Here is a 22069-nt window from a genome sequence, read left to right as displayed (position 1 = left end):
TTGGAGCGGGCATACACTAGAAGCTTAATGGCAAACCTGAAAGCTCTGGAAGAAAAAGAAACAAATTTCCTCAGGAGCAGAAGTCAGGAAATCATCAAAGTCAGGGCTGAAATCAATCAAGTGGAAACAAAGATACAAATAATCAACAAAAGCTGGAGATGTTTCTTTGAGAAAAGAAACAAGATAGATAAACCCTTAGCCAGACCAACCAAAGGGCACATATACAATATCCAAATTAATAAAATTGGAAATGAAAAGGGAGATATAACAACAGAAATTGAGAAAATTCATAAAACCAAAAGATCCTACTACAAAAGCCTATGCTCAACACAACTGGAGAATCTGGAGGAAATGGCCAATTTCCTAGACAGGATACCAAATACCAAAATTAAATCAGGATCAAATAGATCATCTAAGCAGACCCATACAACCTAAAGAAATAGAAGGGTCATAGAAAGTCTTCCAACCAAAAAAAGCACAGGACAAGATAGTTTTAGTGCAGAATTTTGTCAGACCTTCAAAGAAGACTTAACACCAATACTCTTCAAACTATTTCACAATATAGAAACAGAAGGAACACTACCTAACTCCTTCTACGAAGACGCAATTACACTGATACCAAAACCCCACAATGATCCAACAAAGAAAGAGAACTTCAGACCAATTTCCCTTATACATATCGATGCAAAATACTCAATAAACTTCTTGCCAACTGAATCCAAGAACACATAAAACGATCATCCACCATGATCTAGTAACCTTTATCCCAGGGATGCAGGAATGGTTCAATATACAGAAATCCATCAATGCAATCCACTATATAACTCAAAACTCAAAAAAAAAAAACAAAAAACAAACAAACAAAAAAAAAACAAAAAAAAAAAACCCATGGTCATTTCATTGGATGCTGAAAAAGCATTTGACAAAATTCAGCATTCTTTCATGCTTAAAGTCTTGGAAAGAACAGGAATTGAAGGCCCATACCTAAACATAGTAAAAGCTATATACAGCAAACCTGTTGCCAGCATCAAACTAAATGAAGAGACACTTGAAACAATCCCACTAAAATCAGGGACTAGACAGGGCTGCCCCCTCTCTCCTTATCTTTTCAACATTGTACTTGAGGGATTGGCTAGGGCAAGTTGACAACATATGGAGGTCAAAGGGATACAAATTGAAAAGGACGAAGTCAACCTATCACTATTTGCAGATGATATGATAGTCTACCTAAGTGACCCAAAAAACTCCATCAGAGAACTCCTACAACTTCAGCAAAGTGTCTGGTTATAAAATCAACTCAAGCAAATCAGTAGACTTCCTATACTCACAGGATAAGCAGGATGAGAAAGAAATTACAGAAATGACCCCTTCACAATAGCCACACACAATATAAAGTACCTTGGTGTAACTCTGACCAAATAAATGAAAGATCTTCTGTATGACAAGAACTTCAAGTCTCTGAAGAAGGAAATGGAAGAATCTCTCATGCTCATAGATTGGCAGGATCAATACAGTTCAAATGGCCATTTTGCTAAAGGCAATATACAGATCCAACACAATACCCATCAAAATCCCAACTCAGTTCTTCACAGAGTTAGAAAGAGCAATTCTCAAATTCATCTGGACTAACAAAAAAACCCAGGATATCTAAAAGTATTCTTAACAACCAAAGAAACTCTGGGGGAATCAGTATCTCTGACCTCAAGCAATACTACAGAGCAATAGTGTTAAAAACTGTGTGGTACTGGTACAATGTCAGACAGGTGGATCAATGGACTAGGATTGAAGATCCAGAAATGAACCCACACACCTATGGCCACTTTATCCTCGACAAAGGCAAAGAAATCATCCAGTGGAAAAAAGAGAGCCATTTCAACAAATGGTGCTGGTTCAACTGGAGGACACCATGCAGAAGAATGCGAATTGATGCATTCTTATCTCCTTGTACTAAGCTCAATTCCAGATGGATCAAGGACCTCCACATAAAGCCAGACATTCTGAAGCTAATTGAAAAGAAACTGGGGAAGACCCTTGAGGACATCGGTACAGGGAGAAAGTTTCTAAACAGAACACCAATAGCGTATGCTCTAAGAGCAAGAATTGACAAATGGGAACTCATTAAATTACAAAGATTCTGTAAGGCAAAGGACACCATGAAAAGGACATATCAGCAACCAACAAACTGGGAAAAGATCTTCACCAACCTTTCATCCAACAGAGGCCTAATATCCAATATATACAAAAAACTCAAGGAGTTAGACCCCAGAAAACCAAATAACCCTATTAAAAATGGGGTACAGAGCTAAATAAAGAATTTTCACCCAACGAACTTCGGATGGCTGAGAAACATCTTAAAAAATACTCAACATCTTAGGGTTGTTTTGATTTGCATTTCCCTAATGACTAATGAAGTTGAGCATTTTTTTTTCTTTTCTTTTCTTTTTTTTTTATTATTCGATATAATTTATTTACATTTCAAATGATTTCCCCTTTTCTAGCCCCCCACTCCCCGAAAGTCCCGCAAGCCCCCTTCTCTTCCCCTGCCCTCCCACCCACCCCTTCCCACTTCCCTGTTCTGGTTTTGCTGAATACTGTTTCACTGAGTCTTTCCAGAACCAGGGGCCACTCCTCCTTTCTTCTTGTACCTCATTTGATGTGTGGATTATGTGTTGGGTATTCCAGTTTTCTAGGTTAATATCCACTTATTAGTGAGTGCATACCATGATTCACCTTTTGAGTCTGGGTTACCTCACTTAGTATGATATTCTCTAGCTCCATCCATTTGCCTAAGAATTTCATGAATTCATTGTTTCTAATGGCTGAATAGTACTCCATTGTGTAGATATACCACATTTTTTGCATCCACTCTTCTGTTGAGGGATACCTGGGTTCTTTCCAGCATCTGGCAATTACAAATAGGGCTGCTATGAACATAGTAGAACATGTATCCTTATTACATGGTGGGGAGTCTTCTGGGTATATGCCCAGGAGTGGTATAGCAGGATCTTCTGGAAGTAAGGTGCCCAGTTTTCGGAGGAACCGCCAGACTGATTTCCAGAGTGGTTGTACCAATTTGCAACCCCACCAGCAGTGGAGGAGTGTTCCTCTTTCTCCACACCCTCTCCAACACCTGCTGTCTCCTGAATTTTTAATCTTAGCCATTCTGACTGGTGTAAGATGAAATCTTAGGGTTGTTTTGATTTGCATTTCCCTAATGACTAATGAAGTTGAGCATTTTTTAAGATGCTTCTCCGCCATCCGAAGTTCTTCAGGTGAGAATTCTTTGTTTAACTCTGTACCCCATTTTTTAATAGGGTTGTTCAGTTTTCTGGAGTCTAACTTCTTGAGTTCTTTATATATATTGGATATTAGCCCTCTATCTGATGTAGGATTGGTGAAGATCTTTTCCCAATTTGTTGGTTGCCAATTAGTCCTCTTGATGGTGTCCTTTGCCTTACAGAAACTTTGTAATTTTATGAGGTCCCATTTGTCAATTCTTGCTCTTAGAGCATACGCTATTGGTGTTCTGTTCAGAAACTTTCTCCCTGTACCGATGTCCTCAAGGTTCTTCCCCAGTTTCTTTTCTATTAGCTTCAGAGTGTCTGGCTTTATGTGGAGGTCCTTGATCCATTTGGATTTGAGCTTAGTACAAGGAGACAAGGATGGATCAATTCGCATTTTTCTGCATGCTGACCTCCAGTTGAACCAGCACCATTTGTTGAAAAGGTTATCTTTTTTCCATTGGATGTTTTCAGGCTCTTTGTCGAGGATCAAGTGGCCATAGGTGTGTGGGTTCATTTCTGGATCTTCAATCCTGTTCCATTGATCCTCCTGCCTGTCACTGTACCAATACCATGCAGTTTTTAACACTAATGCTCTGTAGTATTGCTTGAGGTCAGGGATACTGATTCCCCCAGATTTTCTTTTGTTGCTGAGAATAGTTTTAGCTATCCTGGGTTTTTTGTTGTTCCAGATGAATTTGATAATTTCTCTTTCTAACTCTGTGAAGAATTGAGTTGGGATTTTGATGGGTATTGCATTGAATCTGTATATTGCTTTTGGCAAAATGGCCATTTTAACTATATTGATTCTACCGATCCATGAGCATGGGAGGTTTTCCCATTTTTTGAGATTTCATCTTACACCAGTCAGAATGGCTAAGATTAAAAATTCAGGAGAAAGCAGGTGTTGGAGAGGGTGTGGAGAAAGAGGAACACTCCTCCACTGCTGGTGGGGTTGCAAATTGGTACAACCATTCTGGAAAGCAGTCTGGCGGTTCCTCCGAAAACTGGCCACCTCACTTCCAGAAGATCCTGCTATACTACTCCTGGGCATATACCCAGAGGATTCCCCACCATGTAATAAGGATACATGTTCTACTATGTTCATAGCAGCCCTATTTATAATTGCCAGATGCTGGAAAGAACCCAGGTATCCCTCAACAGAAGAGTGGATGCAAAAAATGTGGTATATCTACACAATGGAGTACTATTCAGCCATTAGAAACAATGAATTCATGAAATTCTTAGGCAAATGGATGGAGCTAGAGAACATCATACTAAGCGAGGTAACCCAGACTCAAAAGGTGAATCATGGTATGCACTCACTAATAAGTGGTTATTAACCTAGAAAACTGGAATACCCAAAACATAATCCACACATCAAATGAGGTACAAGAAGAAAGGAGGAGTGGCCCCTGCTTCTGGAAAGACTCAGTGAAACAGTATTCGGCAAAACCAGAACGGGGAAGTGGGAAGGGGTGGGTGGGAGGGCAGGGGAAGAGAAGGGGGCTTACGGGACTTTCGGAGAGTGGGGGGTCTAGAAAAGGGGAAATCATTTGAAATGTAAATAAATTATATCGAATAAAAAAAATTAAAAAAAAATGCTCAACATCATTAGTCATTAGGGAAATGCAAATCAAAGCAACCCTGAGATTTCACCTTACACCAGTCAGAATGATTAAGATTAAAAACTCAGGAGAGAGCAGTTGTTGGCGAGGATATGGAGAAAGAGGAACACTCCTCCACTGCTGGTGGTGTTGCAAATTGGTACAACTACTCTGGAAATCAGTCTGTTGGTTCCTCAGAAAACTGAGCACATCACTTCTGGAGGATCCTGCTATACCACTCCTGGTCATATACCCAGAGGATTCCCCAGCATGTAATAAGTATACATGCTCCACTATGTTCATAGCACCCCCATTTATAATAGGCAGAAGCTGGAAGTAACCCAGGTATCTGTCAACGGAGGAATGGATAAAAAAAATGTGGTATATTTACACAATGGAGTACTATTCAGTCTTTAGAAACAATGAATTCATAAAATTCTTAGACAAATTGATGGAGCTGGAGAACATCATAATAAGTGAGGTAACCCAGCCTCAAAAGATCAATCATGGTATGCACTCACTAATAAGTGGATATTAGCCTAGAAAATTGGAATACCCAAAACATAATCCACACATCAAATGATGTCCAAGAAGAATGGAGGTGTGGCCCCTGGTTATAGAAAGACTCAGTGTAACAGTACAGGGCAATACTAGAACAGGGAAGTGGGAAGGGGTGGATGGGGAACAGGGGGAGGGAAGAGGGCTCATGGGATTTTCGGGGAGTGGGAAGCCAGAAAAGGGGAAATCATTTCAAATGTTAATAAAAATATATCAAATAATAAAATAATAATATATTGATTTGCATTCTTCTGCATACTACCAGTTGAACCAGAAGCATTTGTTGAAAATGCTTTTTGCCAGTGGATGGTTTTTTCTCCTTTGTCAAAGATCAAGTGACCATTTCTGGATCTTCTATTCTACTCCATTGATCTAGCTGCCTTTAAGTTCAACTCATCTTCCCTTCACTTTTTACCAATCTTTTACCCTTGCATCTTCCCCTCTAACAGGGAGAACAATATCCTATTGTGAAAGCTGTAGTATGTCACAGTGTATCCCACAATATACCCTTTTTTCCAGACTTTTTAGCCTGCAAATTTTCACTGAAATGCATATTTGGTCTGGTAGAAGACCTCTGGCTTGTGCTACACTGCCTATATTGAATCCTCATTTAGACTCCTCTCAGTTATCATGTTTTTGCCTGCGCCATGGAGATCCTGTAGTTTTGCATCTGAAGTATGAGCACTTCATGTACCCCAGCAGTTCATCCATATTGTATGCATTGGAGTGGGCCTACTCAAAGCCCTAGATATGGATGTGAATGGTATGTGAGCTGCTCATCCCACCAGCTCTTCACCACCCATATCATTGGGGCAAGATCTCCTGTCCTACCTCAGTTGGCCCATCCAATGTCACAGCCGCCAAGGGACATAGACAACTCTGTCATTCCAATGTCCTTGGAGCTGCTCATCTGTGCCCAGACCATCACAGACATCTCTACTGTGCTGCATTGGTGAAACACCAGGCCCACTTCTTAAGTACTTGAGTTGGCTATGGTCTGGGTCATCTCTTCTCTCCCATTCCCACGGCTACGTCTTCTACAATGCTGGGTTGGGTATGGGAGTATGGGAAGTTCTTCACAGCTTCAGCATCAATATGTCTCTGGGTAAGCAGCCAAAACAAGGGATGTCTTCCTGGCCTTCTATAGTAATAGACCCCTCTTGTTGCTGGGACACTGACCCAGAAGTTGCCTCTGGTGCCAGAACAGGTCAGAAGCCAGCCATGTTCCCAGGTGGCATCAACAGCTATTCACATCTGGTTATTCCTAAATACCCTTGATTCTACAGTTCTGCCTCTGTTTGTTGTATACACATCCTTCTCCTTTTCTTTTTCTTCTACTTTTATACCACTTAATTGTACCTCTTAGTGCTATTTGTGTGCCTTTGAGTCTCTGAGATGATCTCAGGAGTGGCATCAGGAATGCTGTAAACTGCTCATGCATTTTCACACAAGCAAGGGTCCATATTTGGTATGGTCTGTCCACCCAACCATGTAAGATTCCTGACTGGTGCTCATCTATGGCTAGCTCTTTGCCCTTGCAGCACATTTTGCAACTGGTTGCCCTCATGGGCTCATTCCTACCATGGGCCCATGATCCAAGATGAGGTAGTCTCAGGCTCACTCTTACTGAGTTACATTGTCCCAGGTGGGTTATTCTTGTTTCTGGCCAATTCCTGGCTCTGTGGACTAGTCCAGGTCTATACAGTGATGAAATGATGGTCCTCTCAGTCTATCTGCCTGTCTAGGCCCCCTGGTGCTGGACTGGTGGTTGTCTCAGGTTTGTTCTTTTTATCCTCCAGGGAGTGGTGGGCTACTAATCAATTCGATTTCCACAGGTCAGAATACTGCACATAGACAGATCTAGCCTCTTTCCTCTAGGCTACCTACTGATGCACTCTATGATACTGCAGTCATACCTATAGTACCTCTAGGGGTATGATTGATATGGCTGTTTTTAAGAAATATTTTTTTGTATTCTTGCAAATCTGTTAGTGCTTCTTTAATGAGGGTAATATTTATTAAGTATACAGCTCAGTTAAAACTCCAAATTATATGACACATGTGACATGACTCTTCTCATGTGTTGTGATCACACAAAAACCTCTGTGTCTGCTCTGAGCTGTAAGCAGGGGACACAGACTAACAGTCTTTTCAATGGATCTGAAATTTGGTGAAAACTATTCTTTTTTACATATATCTGTAAAGTAGTAAGCAATTGTTTCGTGGACATGGATTGAACCTAGATCTTATTTCACTTTCCAAAGGTTAATGTATAATGTAATAAAGTGTCTTTTTTTGCTGGAGGATATCTCAGTTGGTAAGCTGCTTGCTTTTCAAGCATGAGGACCCGAGTATGATCCCCAGAACAAATAAAGACTAGGTAGGTAATGTACTCTTTTAATTCTCCTGGAGAGCAGGGGGTAGATAGGCAGAGTATTTTTATTTATTTGAGATATTTTTATTTACATTTCAAATGATTTCCCCTTTTCTGGCTCTTTTAATTCTCCTGGAGAGCAAGGGTAGATAGGCAGAATCTTACATCTCATTGTCCAGCTAGTTTATCCAAATAGGCAAAAAGAGAACAAAGTTGAGACTAGTAAGAAAGAACCTTTGAAGTTAACTATTGACCTTCTCACATATAATCACACAAATATAAACACAAACACACACATAAATACACTCACACAGATACACACACACACACACATACACACAAACATAGACAACCATACCACCCTTAAAATGGGGTCCTCATATTTTATTGTTAAAATGGTATAACAGCATATGTACATTGTAAATTTGCTCCCTAAATATGTGTTGAAATCTGGTGCAATTTCTTGGATAACAGTGTCACAGGGTACACAGCCTCGGATTTTAAAGTTTCTTTAGCACAATGAAGATAGACCATTGTGTTGATGATTCAATCTAAGAATACTGTAGGGACATAGAGGTAGAATGAAACAAACAAACAAAAAGACAATGGATAAAGTTTAGGGTAAATGTAGTCCTGATATGGACTAAGAAGAATTAGTTAATTCATTAATTATAATAAAATTAGGGCATATGATGGTTAGCTTTAACTGTCAACTCCACACAATCTATAATCACCTAAGAAGAGAGTCTAACTGAGGGATTGTCCATATTGAGTTGACTTGAAGACATGTGTGTAGGGATCATCTTAACTGGGATAGAAAGCCACTGCCCACTGTGATTGGATTAATCTCTAGACAGGGGTCCCATGCTTTAGTTAGGGTTCCATTACTATGATATGTACATAAGGAAACACCATAAGGAAAGGATTTATTTCAGCTGAAATTTATAGCTTTTCATGTACATAAACAGAAGTTAGAGCAAGAATTCAAGCTGTGAAGCTAGAGGTAGGAATTGAAGACAGGCAATGGGCAAGTACTGCCTACTGGCTTGCTTTCATGGCTTGATCAGCTGCTTTCTACTGCTACTTAGGACAATCTTCTGAGGAAGGAAATTGCCTCCAGAAAGCTGGACCTTTCCACATCAAACATTAATACAGTTTATGCACTATAGACCTCTTTACACACCTGTCTAGTGTGGACATTTTCTCCATTTAAGTTCCTGTTTTAAAAATTACCCCCTCTTGTGACCAATTCACAAAAATACAACCAGAATTGATTGAACTATTTGAGTGGAAAATTCAAGCAGAGTATAACAACCCAGCATATACTCTGGCAAATATACATTTGTTTCTTTGTGTCCTTGGCTATGGATATGAGGTAACTAGCTGCCTCTAGTTCCAACAATTGTGATTTCTCTATAGTGATGGATTGTGATCTAGAATTGTGAGCTAAAATAAGTCTTTTGTTACTTATGTTACTTTCCTGTCAGGGTAATGTTTAGAGCAACAGAAATGAAACTGAAATATGGTACAAGTCTTTTAAGTACCAGAACACTGAGCTTTAAAGACTTTAGGACTGTATAGGCTGGAAAGAGAGACATATAAGAAGTAGGCTTATGTATGAGCTACTGAGTCCTGCAGATGGATATTCAGAAGCAAGTAGAGTTTGCCTTTGTGTCTTTCCAGCCATCTATGAGCAATCCTGTGAGGTGTACAGACACAGAGGAAACACAGCTGGGTTCTTCTATGTTGACTCTGATGGCAGCGGCCCACTGGGACCCCTTCAGGTCTACTGCAATGTTACTGGTAAGAGCCATGTTTTATAAGTCTGCATAACCTGAATGACTGGTGATATGAGATAAAAAGGAGTTTTGGAAAGGTGTACAGAGTGTACAAGTTCATATAGGACTAGGATCATCGGGGAAATGCTATCTTGAAAAATAATAGGAATCAGCCTAGTTATTTTCAACACAAAAAGTAGAGTGATCTTGGTGATTATAAGACTATTCCCTGAAAGAGGAAGAAATTACCAAATGTTTTCTATAAGGCTTGGAAAAGTCAGCTTCTCTGTTAAAGATCAACAACAGAATGAGATAGAGATGGAAAAAATAAGCACAAAAACAAGGCATAAAAGTCAGTGGGAAGTCCTGATTTACAAAGAGGAACTCCATTCACAGATGGTTCTATGGACTTTGTATGTGGCTGAGTCCTATCATCTTGAGCTTTATTTGTTGATCAATGAAATGAGAATGAGTTGACTACACACCAAGCAGTTGTGAGGATCACAGATAATCAGCTCTGTTGGACAAAGTAGTGAGAACTTAAAAATGTCTTTTACCTAAAAATTATTAAAATATAGTTCATTCTATTTTACAACCATAGCAAAGAACATAAATTTAGTGTTGCTTTAATGAGAGTAATATTTATCAAATATACAGATCTGTTAAAATTGTAAATTCCTCATTCTATCAAGCTAATGGTTTTATGAAGATTTGATTGTGGCAATTGTATGTCAGCCTACTTTTCAATATACTGGTCCCCCACCAGGTGGGGAAATTACAGCATTCAGAACTGCCTCTGCTTTGTGCCTCACTTGCTGTCTGATGATTTCCTTAGCCTGTAGATTCATAAACAGAGTCCACTTCATCCATTTCAACAGAAATTGCAAGATAGTCACAATAATGTTAGCTCATGCATAGAAACTTGCAACAAACAACTGTTCAATATGGCATGATTACCCAAGAAATCTTTATTCAGTCAATCAGCTTTGTATAATATTTAATGTAGGTGTAGATTCTTTTCCTGGAAATTGTAGCTCCCTAGCAAATCACTACCACAACCACCACTACTACCATCACCACCACTACCACCACCACCACCACCACCACCACCACCACCACCCCCATCATCATCATCATTATCATCATCATTGAGAATATTTGTTTTTTATAGATTATCCTAAGAATATCTAACTTCTTTATAAATCAATTATATAAGTTTAGAAGTGGCATCTGAAGAGACCACAGGTTGACCAAGTAAAGACATTTGATACTATGCCTGATGACCTAAGATTAATCCCTGGACCTGACCTCCTGGAAGGAGAAATCTTACTCCAAAAATATTCCTACATGTTCCCCACTGACTTTTAAGAGTCACAATCATGCACATGTGTGTGCCCTCATGATGAGCAAAATAAATGTTTAAAAATGTCATTGGATGGTTATTGTATTCCATAATACAATACCAGAGTGTTAAACATTGATGTTGTTTTTTAAACATTTAGCTTTGCAAGCAGTCCTAACATGATTGAGCGTCACTAATTGGGAAATTCTTATGCCCTCCCTCTCTCTCTCTCTCTCTCTCTCTCTCTCTCTCTCTCTCTCTCTCTCTCTCACAAACACACACACACACACACACACACACACACACATACACACAAACACAGAGGGGTTAAGAATTAAAGATATGCTATGTAATAAAGCAGTAAATTTAGGCCTCTCATGTCTCAGTAATTAATTGCTCTGGCCTTCTCTTTATTGAGGCAACATATTTATAGCGCTCTTCCTAGTTTAGTCTAGTCCTAGACACTAAGGATATGCAAAGAAGTTATACTATGAATGTTCATGTAATAGTAAACTCAGGAATAGGACCACAAGATGTTGTAGACTCAGGCTGGTAAGATGGCTTAGTGGTTAAGAGCACCAAATGCTCTTCCAGAGGTCATGGTTTCAAATCCCAGCAACCACCTGGTGACTCACAACCATCAGTAATGAGGAAAAGAACCTATGGGCCAGAACTAATGAGGCCAGAGTGAGTGGGGTAGAAACAAGAGGGATAAAGGGAGAGGAAAAATAAATAAATCTTGAAAAAAAGATGCTGTAGAGTCAGTGTAATGAAATCACGGTAAGAAGTGATGACAAGACATGCCCCTCATTTTCTTAGCAGAATGCAAAGATCCAGACTTTGACTGCAAAAGGTGCTAGCTATTTTAGTTTTGGTACTACTTCATAAAGTGAAGAGTGGCTTTATGTTCATTACATTGTAATTGCTTGAGAGCAGGAAGATAAATTGTGTTGCTTAATGCAGTGGTTGATACCTAGTTCTGTACAACAATCTAGTTTAGGACTTGGCTTCTCTATGTATTTTGATTCTTTTCAAAACATTATTCATATGTGGGTTCTTAGTTAAAAAATACAGGATTCTAGGGTAAATTGGTGACTTTTAATTCACTAAATTCTTGTGTTCTAAGCTTTCTAAAGTGTTCAGTTGTAAATTTCCCCTGATCCATGATTTCAAAAAAGATGTGTTTGGCTACAATAGCAGGCAAAGGAGCCAAACTCTTACTACTGAGTAATAGCTCTGACATATATCCAGAACTTGTGAGAAGGCTGCTAACTACTGATGAGTTCAGACATTTCGGGCATTTCAATTGTAGCTCACAAATATTATCTCTGCTAATTCTACCTGAAAAAAAATGTAAGTACATAATTTTCTTAAATTCTCCATCTTATATGCAATAAAGTGTATATTTGAAATTCATGATTTAAGCTGAACCTGACTTCTTACACGTAGTTCTTTTACTATGTGATTGACACTGATCACTGCAATGTTAAGCTCCAGCCAGACCAGAGATTCTGTTTTCTTGACCCAGAGCTTTTCCATGATAGACCTTTAATACTGCTCCAGTAGCACCACTGAGTTGATAGTTTGGATGATCACAGATAGGAATTTCCATAATGAAGGACAAGCATGAGCCCCTATTTGAGAAATCGTAAATCTTCCTTGTTGTTAACTTTGAGTGACTAGTGAAGCCATGAAATATGTAGCAACGTCATACAGAAAGTGTGGCCTGAACACCAGGACATATGCTGGCTGTCTTTATGAATGTCAACTAGCCAATACAGAACTTGAATTCTTAGAACTGGTTTCCTCAGAGATTTTGCAATCTGAGACGACAGAGAGCTACTCTCCAAATTTGTTTTTCCATCTCATTCCCACCTACCATCAGGGATTAAAAGCAAGGGGCCAATCCTTCCATAGTTTAATCTTGGTCTGCTAATTAAGTTGTCAGTATTGTTACTGGGAATTTTTCTGTACATCTAATCTCTATCATGATAGTTGATATATGGTTTCTTTGTCAATAATCACAAAGTGCCATCTAGGTCAAAGTGTAACTCCCAAAAATGGTGTTCTGAATGTGCACATACTCAGATATTTATAAACCATTAATAATGCATACAATGTGAACACAATTATTGATCACAATGTGGAATTTGTATTCTTTTCTAAATTATGAATTTTGACTGTGCTCTTATTGTGCTCAAATTGTGGAAATTGCATGTCTCTTTAATTTTGAAAGCATTTCTGCATTTTTGGAGAACCTAGTTTGGGGAAACTAATGTCCCACAAAACAATAACTTCCAAGATCTAGGAGATTTCAAGGGTTTGTCATAAGATTTCAAAGAAAAACTACAGAGATCAGAGATTGTGGGTTTTAAAGAGAAATTTATTTCTGATCTATAACTGGACAATTGAGAGAGGAGAGAGAGAGACAGAGAGAGACAGAGAGAGAGACAGAGAGAGACAGAGAGAGACAGAGAAAGAGAAAAAGAGAGGGAAGGAGAGAAAGGGAGAGAAAGGGAGAAAGAGAAGAAGAGAGAAAGGGAGAAGGAGAGACAAGAAAGGAGGGAGGGAGAGAGAAAGGAAGAGAGAGAGAGAGACAGAGAGACAGAGAGAGAGAGAGATAGGGGAAGAGAGGGGGAAAGAGGTGGCACAGAGAAGCTACACAGTAGAAATAGATACCCAGGAAACTACTAGACTGAGATATTGTAAAGGACATATAACTGAAACACATATTCTGATGTTAAAGCTTTCACTTTCTGAAGTCAAAAGGTTATCCATGAGACACCTATGTATTTGGTATACCCAGAAATCTTAGGTAACTCTAGAGGCTATCAGTTTTGCTGATAGTATTAACCCTAACACACATGAAATGTCATTTCTTCTAAGATAGCAGTCTTGAAACAGTGATCTGATATTAGGTAGTGATTGTAGATTCAATCACCACTTAATCTCACAGTTGTCCACAAGATTGAAAGCTATACATCCACTCTCAACAAAGACATAAAACAATAAAGTATTTACCTGTTCTAAATGTCCATGCTATTTCCAAGACGCTAAGAGTCTGGAGAGAAGTATTCTTTTTTTTTCCTTTTTTTTATTAGATATATTTTTTATTTACAATTGAAATGATTTCCCCTTTTCTAGCCCCCCACTCCCCAAAAGTCCCATAAGTCCCCTTCTCTCCCCCGTCCTCCCACCTACCCCTTCCCACTTCCCCGTTCTTGTTTTTCCCAATACTGCTTCACTGAGTCTTTCCAGAACAAGGGGCCACTCCTCCTTTCTTCTTGTACTTCATTTGATGTGTGGATTATGTTTTGAGTATTCCAGTTTTCTTGAGAGAAATATTCTTAAAAAAATCCAATCAGGATGAAGCAGAGTTAGACTGAGAATCTGACATTCTCCTTGGATTTCAGCTTACAGTCAGTTCACGTGCTTTTAAAGCATTTTTCTTAGAACTTAGTTTGTAGTCAGTTTGTGAATTTTTTTAAATCTAAAAGATACTTGACCACCTATTAAAATATATTTCTTTCTAAACTGCACAATTTTTCTCTTGCTCAGTAGATTGTCTACTTAGGTGCAAAGTTGTTTCTGGAGAGATACGCCAAACATACATTCCCTTTTTGTCTTGACAGAGCAAGTGACAGTTTCACATGTTTAGGGCAATAGACAAGAGTTACAGGGAACTTGAAGAAAATTCTTAGGTGAGTTAGTAAGTCAAAACTTGTTTTCCATTCTCAATGAGTTCCTATTCCATTTCCAGTGTATGTTTATAGGCTTCTAATCTTACTCTCTGGCTATTATGATACTCCAATTCTCTCTGCTTGGCCGCAGCCTCAGTTTCCATTAAAAACTCATCAAAACACACATAGTTTAATAGGTAGAGAATTGTGATTGAGTACTCTCTAATATTTCTATCCATGATTTTACAATGTGACTGACATAATAGATTATCATCCCAGCAGGAAAAACTGCACCTACACAGTTTGGCCTCCATTGTTTGTCTTGCTTCCTGAAGTTAGATTAATGGCTGCAATTTACTCATTGCCTGTACATTTGTCAATATAATGAGAATGAAAGGCATTTTGGAACATAAGAATAAGACATTCACAGGTATCATTTTCTTTACAATTTGAATATGCATACAGTGTGGACAAATGTATTAAAAGCAAATAAGTAGAAAATAGTTGTTAGTGTCATGCATGGTAATTGTAATGCACCTTTGTGCTTGCACCTTTCTACTGATTTTCTTACCAAGCAATCTACTTCTAACATATACACATGTATATGTTCTGTCACATAAGAAAACACATTCCTGTGAAGACACAAAAAACACACAAACAGATGCATAGGCATGCACATATTTACACATGTGTGGAAGCATGCACAAACACACAATACAGAAGAATGTGAAGTTTCCATTGTTCTACAAAAATACTTGTACAAGAGAAAGGTAGGCTAATGTGTCAGATTTCCTTTTCTTAAATCATCAGTTCTTGGTAATCATTGCAAAATTACAGTTTTCCATTTGTTGTGGAGACAGAACAATTAGTAAGATACTTGCTTTGCAAGCATGAGGATCTAGTTTTGATCTCTAACACACTTGTAAAATTCCAGTACTTCTGGCACATAGCACTGGAGAGATACACTTGGATGAATCCCCAGAGCTCACTAAACAACTCTGGCATCCAAACATCAAAAGCATATGCACATATGTACTTATGCTCTCTCCCTGCCCAAAAGTACTGTTGCCAAAAATTGTCACTTGAACTGAGACTATATACTTAATATGTAAGAAATATTTACCTGGAGAGGCATGCATCATTGAAGGAGCTATAATTGTTTCTATAACAATAATACTGATTAATAGGAACGGGAAAACCATTACAACTATCTACGATGGAAGCACTGGCACTGTGTGAAATGTTGTCTTATATTTTCTGCATTTATATGGGACTTATCATTGCTCTAGCTAAGTGATGATGAGGCTGAAAATATAGAAACAATTATAACTTTGGGAACTGTGGATGGCCCAGTCTGCAATGCTGTGGCTATGTAAGCATGGAAAAAGAATGCAAGTATGCAACATTCACATAGAAACCAGTGTAAAAGTACAAATATGTAATCTCAGTTCTAGGGCATAGATAAAAGCAGATGCCTGGATCTCATTACCTCACCAAAGTAACTGTTCGAAGAACCTGAATGTACTGAGAATATGATTTATGGATCAAAATAGAATACTTATTATGGAGAAAAGAATTACTATCTTTCTGTTGCCACCACACATGCCTACACAAATGTGCACACGCTGTAAGGTGTATATACATGGGGTATATACATAGTGGTTGAGGAAATTTTACATATCTCCACACAGATGCCCTTCAGACATGGCTAACCATGGCTAGATGATTGGAATTTCCATTAGCAATCTGGAAAAGGATGCATTGCCATAGCCAAGTCCATGATTTTAGACAAACATTCCTTCTTTATGTGAAGTTGGCATCAAGGTGAAAAGAACTGGCTATTTGGGCATTATTACTTCAAAAACAAAAAATGACAAATGAATTCTGGGAATGTTGGAGAATATACTATATTTAGTTCTTCCTCCATCTCTGTTTTGTCTGTATCTGTGGCAGAGAAGGCCCCTTCTCATCACATCTATTTTACTTGTGGGTATGTGAGTGTTTCAGAAGAAGTAGAGGTCAGAGAACAACTTTCAGCAGTTAAGTTTCTCCTTTTTTATTTATGTATTATTTATTTTTTAAGTTATACTTTTTATATGATATATATTTTATTTACATTTAAAATGTTGTCTCCTTTTCCTAGTTTTCTCGCCCCCAAAAGATCACCTAACAAATCCCCCCTCCTCCTGTTCAATAATTCACCCACTTCTGCTTCCCTGTCCAGGTATTTCCCTACACTGCAGCATCAAGCCTTCTCAGGACCAAGGGCCATTCCTCCCATTGATGTAAAAAAGGCCATTCTCTGATGCATATTCCACTGGAGCTATGAGTCCCTCCATGTATGCTCTTTGGTTGACTGTTTAGTCCCTGGGAACTCTGGGGAACTGGGTGGCTCATATTGTTGTACCTTCTATGGCACTGTAAACTCCTTCAGCTCCTTGGGTCTTTCTCTACCTCCATCATTGGAGTCCCTGTGCTCAGTTTAATTGCTGGCTGAGAGTGTCCCCATATGTATTTGTCGTATACTTGCAGAGCCTCCCTGGTGATAGCTATATCAGGCTCCTGTCAGCAAGCACTTGTTGGCATACACAATAGTGTCTGGGTTTGGTAACTATATAGGATGGATCCCTAGGTGGGGCTGTCTCTGGATTGTCTTTCCCTAAGATTCTACTCCAAACCTTTTCTCTGTATCTCCTCATATGGGAATTCTGTTGTCCCTGCTAAGAAGAGCTAGACTATCTAATTTGTTCTTCCTTCTTCATGAGCTTCGTTGATATGTGAATTGTATCTTGGGTATTCCAAGCTTCTGGGCTAATATCCACTTATCAGTGAGTGCATACCATGTATGTTCTTTTGTGATTGAGTTGCCACACTCAGCATGATATTTTCCAGTTATACCCATTTGCCAAAAAAAAATCCATGAATTCACTGTTTTCAATTGCTGAGTAGTATTACATTGTGTAAATATACCACACTTTCTGTATCCATTCCTCCATTGAGGAATATCTGGGTTCTTTTCAGTTTATGTGGGTTTATATGAACATAATGGAGCTATGAACATAATGGAGCATGTGTCCTTATGACATGCTGGAGAATCCTCTTGGCATATGTCTAGGGGTGGCATTGATAGAACCTTAGGTAGTATTGTGTCTAATTTTCTAAGCAACCTCCAAACTTTATTCCTGAGTAGAAATCACGAGCTTGCAATCCCACCAGCAGTGGAGGAATATTCCTCTTTCTCCACATCATCGCCAGCACCTACTGCCTCCTGAGATTTTGCTCTTAGTCATTCTGACTGGTGTGAGGAGAAATCTCTGGGTTGCTTTGATTTGTATTTCCCTGATGACTAAGGATGTTGAACATTTCTTTAGGTGCTTTTCAGCCTTTTGATATTACTCAGTTGAAAATGTTGGTTTAGCTTTGTACCCCAATTTTTAATATGGTTATTTAGTTCCCTGGAGTCTAACTTCTTGAGTTCTTGGTATGTATTGGATATTAGACTTCTGTCTGATGTAGGGCTGGTAAAGATCTTTTCCCAAATTGTTTGTTGCTGTTTTGTTCTATTAACAGTGTCCTTTACCTTAAAGAAACTTTGTAATTTTATGAGGTCTTATTTGTCAATTCTTGATTTTAGAGGATAATCTATAAATGTTCTGTTTGGGTACTTTTTCCCTGTGCCCATGTATACAAGGCTCTTACACAATTTTTTTCTATTAATTTCAGTGTATCTGGTTTTATGTGGTGGTCCCTGATGCACTTGGTCTTGAGCTTTGTTCAGGGAGAAAGAAAGAATCCATTTGCATTCTTCTGCATGTTGACCTCCAATTGAACCAGCACCATTTGTTGAAAAGGCTGTTTTTTCCACTGGGTGGTTTTAGCTCATTTGTGAAAGATCAAGTGACCATAGGTACAAGGGTTCATTTCTGGCTCTTCATTTCTATTCCATTGATTTACCTGCCTGTCAAGGTACCAATACTATGCAGTTTTTAACACTATAACACTATAGTCCTACTTGAGGTCTAGGATAATGATTTCCCCAGTTATTTTACTGTTGAGAATAGTTTACAATATGTTGAGTTTTTTTGTTTTTACAGATGATTTTGAGAATTGCTTTTTCTAAGTCTATGAAGGCATGAGTTGGAATTTTGATTGGGATTGCATTGAATCTGTAGATTGTTTTTGTCAACATGGCCATTTTGCTATTTTAATCCTGCCAATCCATGAGCATGGGAAATCTTTCCATCTTCTAAGGTCTTCTTCAATTTCTTTCTTCAGAGAATTGAAGTTCTTGTCATACAGATCTTTCACTGGTTCAGTTAAAGTCAAGATATGTAAAATTGTTTGTGACTATTGAAAAGCGTATCATTTCCCCATTTTCTTTCTCGGACTGTTTATATTTTGAGTATAGGAAGGCTGCTGATTTGTTTGAGTTCATTTTATATCTGTTTACTTTTCTTAATTTCTGTTCATTTATGTTCAATTTTGGAGAAGGTACCATAAGGTGCTGAGAAGTAGGTATATTCTTTTGATTTAGGAGGAAATGTTCTATAGATATCTGTTAAATCCATCTGGTCCTTAACTTCTATTAGCCTCACTGTTTCTCTGTTAAGTTTATTTTTCCATGATCTGTCCATTGATGAGAGTGGACTGTTGAAATCATCCACAATTATTTTTTGAGGTACAATGTGTGCTTTGACCTTCAGTAAAGTTTCTTTTATTAATGTGGATGCCATCGCATTTGGAGCATAGATGTTCAGAATTGAGAGTTCTTCTTGGTAAATTTTTCTTTTGATGAGTATGAAGTGTCCTTCCATGTCTTTTTTAATGTCTTTTTTTTGAAAGTCAATGTTATCCAATATTAGAATAGCTATTCAAGCTTGTTTCCTGGGCCATTTGCTTGGAAAATTGTTTTCCAAACTTTTACTTTGAGGTAGTATTTGTTTTGACACTGAGGTGCATTTCCTGTATGCAGTAAAATGCAGGGTCCTTTTTACATATCCAGTCTGTTAGTCTACGTATTTTTATTGGGAAATTGAGTCCACTGATGTTAACAGGTATTAAGGACTAATGATTGTTGCTTCCTGTTATTTTTGATGTTATTTTTATGTTTGTGTGGTTAACTTCTTTTAGGATTGTTGAAAGATTACTTTCTTGTTTATTCTTGGGTGTAGTTTCCCTCCTTGTGTTGGCATTTTACATCTATTATCCTTTATAGAGCTGGATTTGTGGAAAGATATTGTGTGAATTTGGTTTTATCATGGAATATCTTGGTTTCTCCATCTATGATGATTGAGAGTTTTACTGGGTATAGTAGTCTGGGCTGGCATTTGTGTTCTCTTAGGATCTATATGAGATATGTCCAGGATCATCTAGCTTTCATGGTCTCTGGTGAGAAGTCTGGTCTTATTCTGATAGGTCTGTCTTTATATGTTACTTGACCTTTTTCCCTTACTGCCTTTAGTATTCTTCCTTTGTTTAGTGCATTTGGTGTTTTGATTATTATGTGATGGGAGGAATTTCTGTTCTGGTCCAGTCTGTTTGGAGATCTGTAGGCTTCTTGTATGTTCATGAGTATCTCTTCCTTTAGGCTAGTTAAGTTTTCATGTATAATTTTGTGGAAGATATTTCCTGTCCCTTTATATTGTAAATATTTGCTCTCTTCTATACCTATAATTCTCGGGTTTGGTCTTCCCATTGTGTCTTGAATTTCCTGGATGTTTTGGATTACAAGCTTTTTGCTTTTTGTGTTTTCTTTGACTGTTGAGTCAATGCTTTCTATGGTATCTTCAGCACCTGAGATTCTTTCTTCTATCTTTTGTATTATGTGGTTGATGCTTGCTTCTATGACTCTTGATTTCTTTTTAAGGTTGTCTATCTCCAGAGTTTTCTCCTTTTATGATTTCTTTGTTGTTTCAACCTCCATTTTTAGGTCCTAGGTGGTTTTGTTCAATTCCTTCATTTTTATCTTTTTTTTTTAATTTTATTCGATATATTTTTTATTTACATTTCAAATGATTTCCCCTTTTCTTGTCCCCCAATCCCCGAAAGTCACATAAGCCCCTTTCCCTCCCCCTGTTCTCCCAACCACCCCTTCCCACGTCCCTGTTCTGGTTTTGCCTTATACTGCTACACTAAGTCTTTCCAGAACCAGGGGCCACTCCTCCGTTGTTCTTGTACCTCATTTGATGTGTGGATTATGTTTTGGGTATTCCAGTTTTCCAGGCTAATATCTACTTATTAGTGAGTACATACCATGATTGATTTTTTGAGACTGGGTTACCTCACTTAGTATGATGTTCTCCATCTCCATCCTGGGACTTTTGTGTTTCCTCTTTGAGGGCTTCTACCCTTTGACCCATGTTCATTTTTATTTCTTTAAGGGATTTTTGTGTTTCTTTTTTAAGTACTTCTACCTGTTGAGTCATGATCTCCTGTATTTCTTTAAGGGAGTCATTCATTTCCTTCTTGAAGTCCTCTATCTGTATCATGAGAGGCAATTTTAAATCCACATCTTTCTTTTTTGGTATGGTTGGATATCCAGGACTTGCTGTTGTAGGAGAACTTGGTTCATGTGGTTCTTTGTTGCCTTGGTGTCTGTTAGTAATATTCTTGCATTTGTCTTTTGCCATCTGGTTATATCTCTGGAGTTAGCTGGTCTTGCTTTCTCTGACTGTGGCTTATCTGTCCTGCAAGCCTCTGTATCTGTGCTCCTGGGATACCCATTCTCTCTATGTACACAGGTATGTAGGTATTCAAGAAGATCAGCTCTCTTGTGGTGGCATTTGTGTAAATAACTCTGTAGCCCAGGATCAACTCTGTGTGCTGATAGAATACAGAATACTCCTGTCCCAGGCTGCTCCTTGGTTCTTGTGTCCTAATGGTTTTGGGCTGTTTCCTCTGAGCAGCAGGTGTGGTCCCACCTGTGCTGTCTGTTGTCTCTGAACTCCTGGGTGGTTTGCTAACTTCCTGTGCCACTTGGATATGGTGCTCAGTGGCAGAGGATGATTCCTAGCTGGAGTCAGAACCTGGAAGCCTGATGGTTCTGGAGGTGATCCTCTGAGCAGCAGGTTTGGTTCTATCTTTGTTGTCAGGTCCCTCTGCACTCCTAGGTGATCAACTATTTCCTTGTACCACCTGGATATGCTGCACTGTTAAGTTTCTCCTTTTATTTTGTGCATCCCAGCAATTAACTTGAAAACAAGTGCTTTTCCCCACTGTGCTATTTCATTGAGCCCTCCCAATACTATTTTAATAAAAATTTTAAGCAGGGTTATTTGGAGGGAGTGAGGTACTCAGAGAAAGAGCAGGACAAATCTCGATATTAGTATAGACTTCTAACGAACAGTAAATATTGAGTGCTTTACCATTGGCCTTACATATTATTTTGGTAGCTCTCAGAGTGCATCTGAAAGGACTGTCAAAAAACCCTATCCACTATTCTTTCTTCTG

The 22069-nt window shown here is 38.5% G+C and overlaps 1 protein-coding gene and 1 non-coding gene across 3 annotated transcripts in view; one reads left to right on the top strand and one right to left on the bottom strand.

Annotated features, from left to right (window-relative positions):
- The window catches only part of LOC127697709 (contactin-associated protein like 5-2), a 909987-nt gene that overhangs the window by 526815 nt on the left and 361103 nt on the right, over positions 1–22069 (top strand). For both annotated transcript variants that reach the window (XM_052201021.1, XM_052201020.1), the window contains exon 12: positions 9504–9623. In XM_052201021.1, coding sequence (XP_052056981.1) covers positions 9504–9623 — 120 coding nt within the window. The remainder of the gene's footprint in view (positions 1–9503; positions 9624–22069) is intronic.
- LOC127697976 (small nucleolar RNA SNORA17) lies at positions 7248–7384 on the bottom strand. Its single transcript, XR_007980635.1, has one exon. It is a non-coding gene; the product is annotated as a small nucleolar RNA SNORA17 (small nucleolar RNA).

Source organism: Apodemus sylvaticus, chromosome 12 (genome assembly GCF_947179515.1).
Source record: "Apodemus sylvaticus chromosome 12, mApoSyl1.1, whole genome shotgun sequence".
Classification (NCBI taxonomy): domain Eukaryota; kingdom Metazoa; phylum Chordata; class Mammalia; order Rodentia; family Muridae; genus Apodemus; species Apodemus sylvaticus.
The sequence above is the reverse complement of the archived record's forward strand: the minus strand, read 5'-3'. Positions and strand labels throughout refer to the sequence as shown.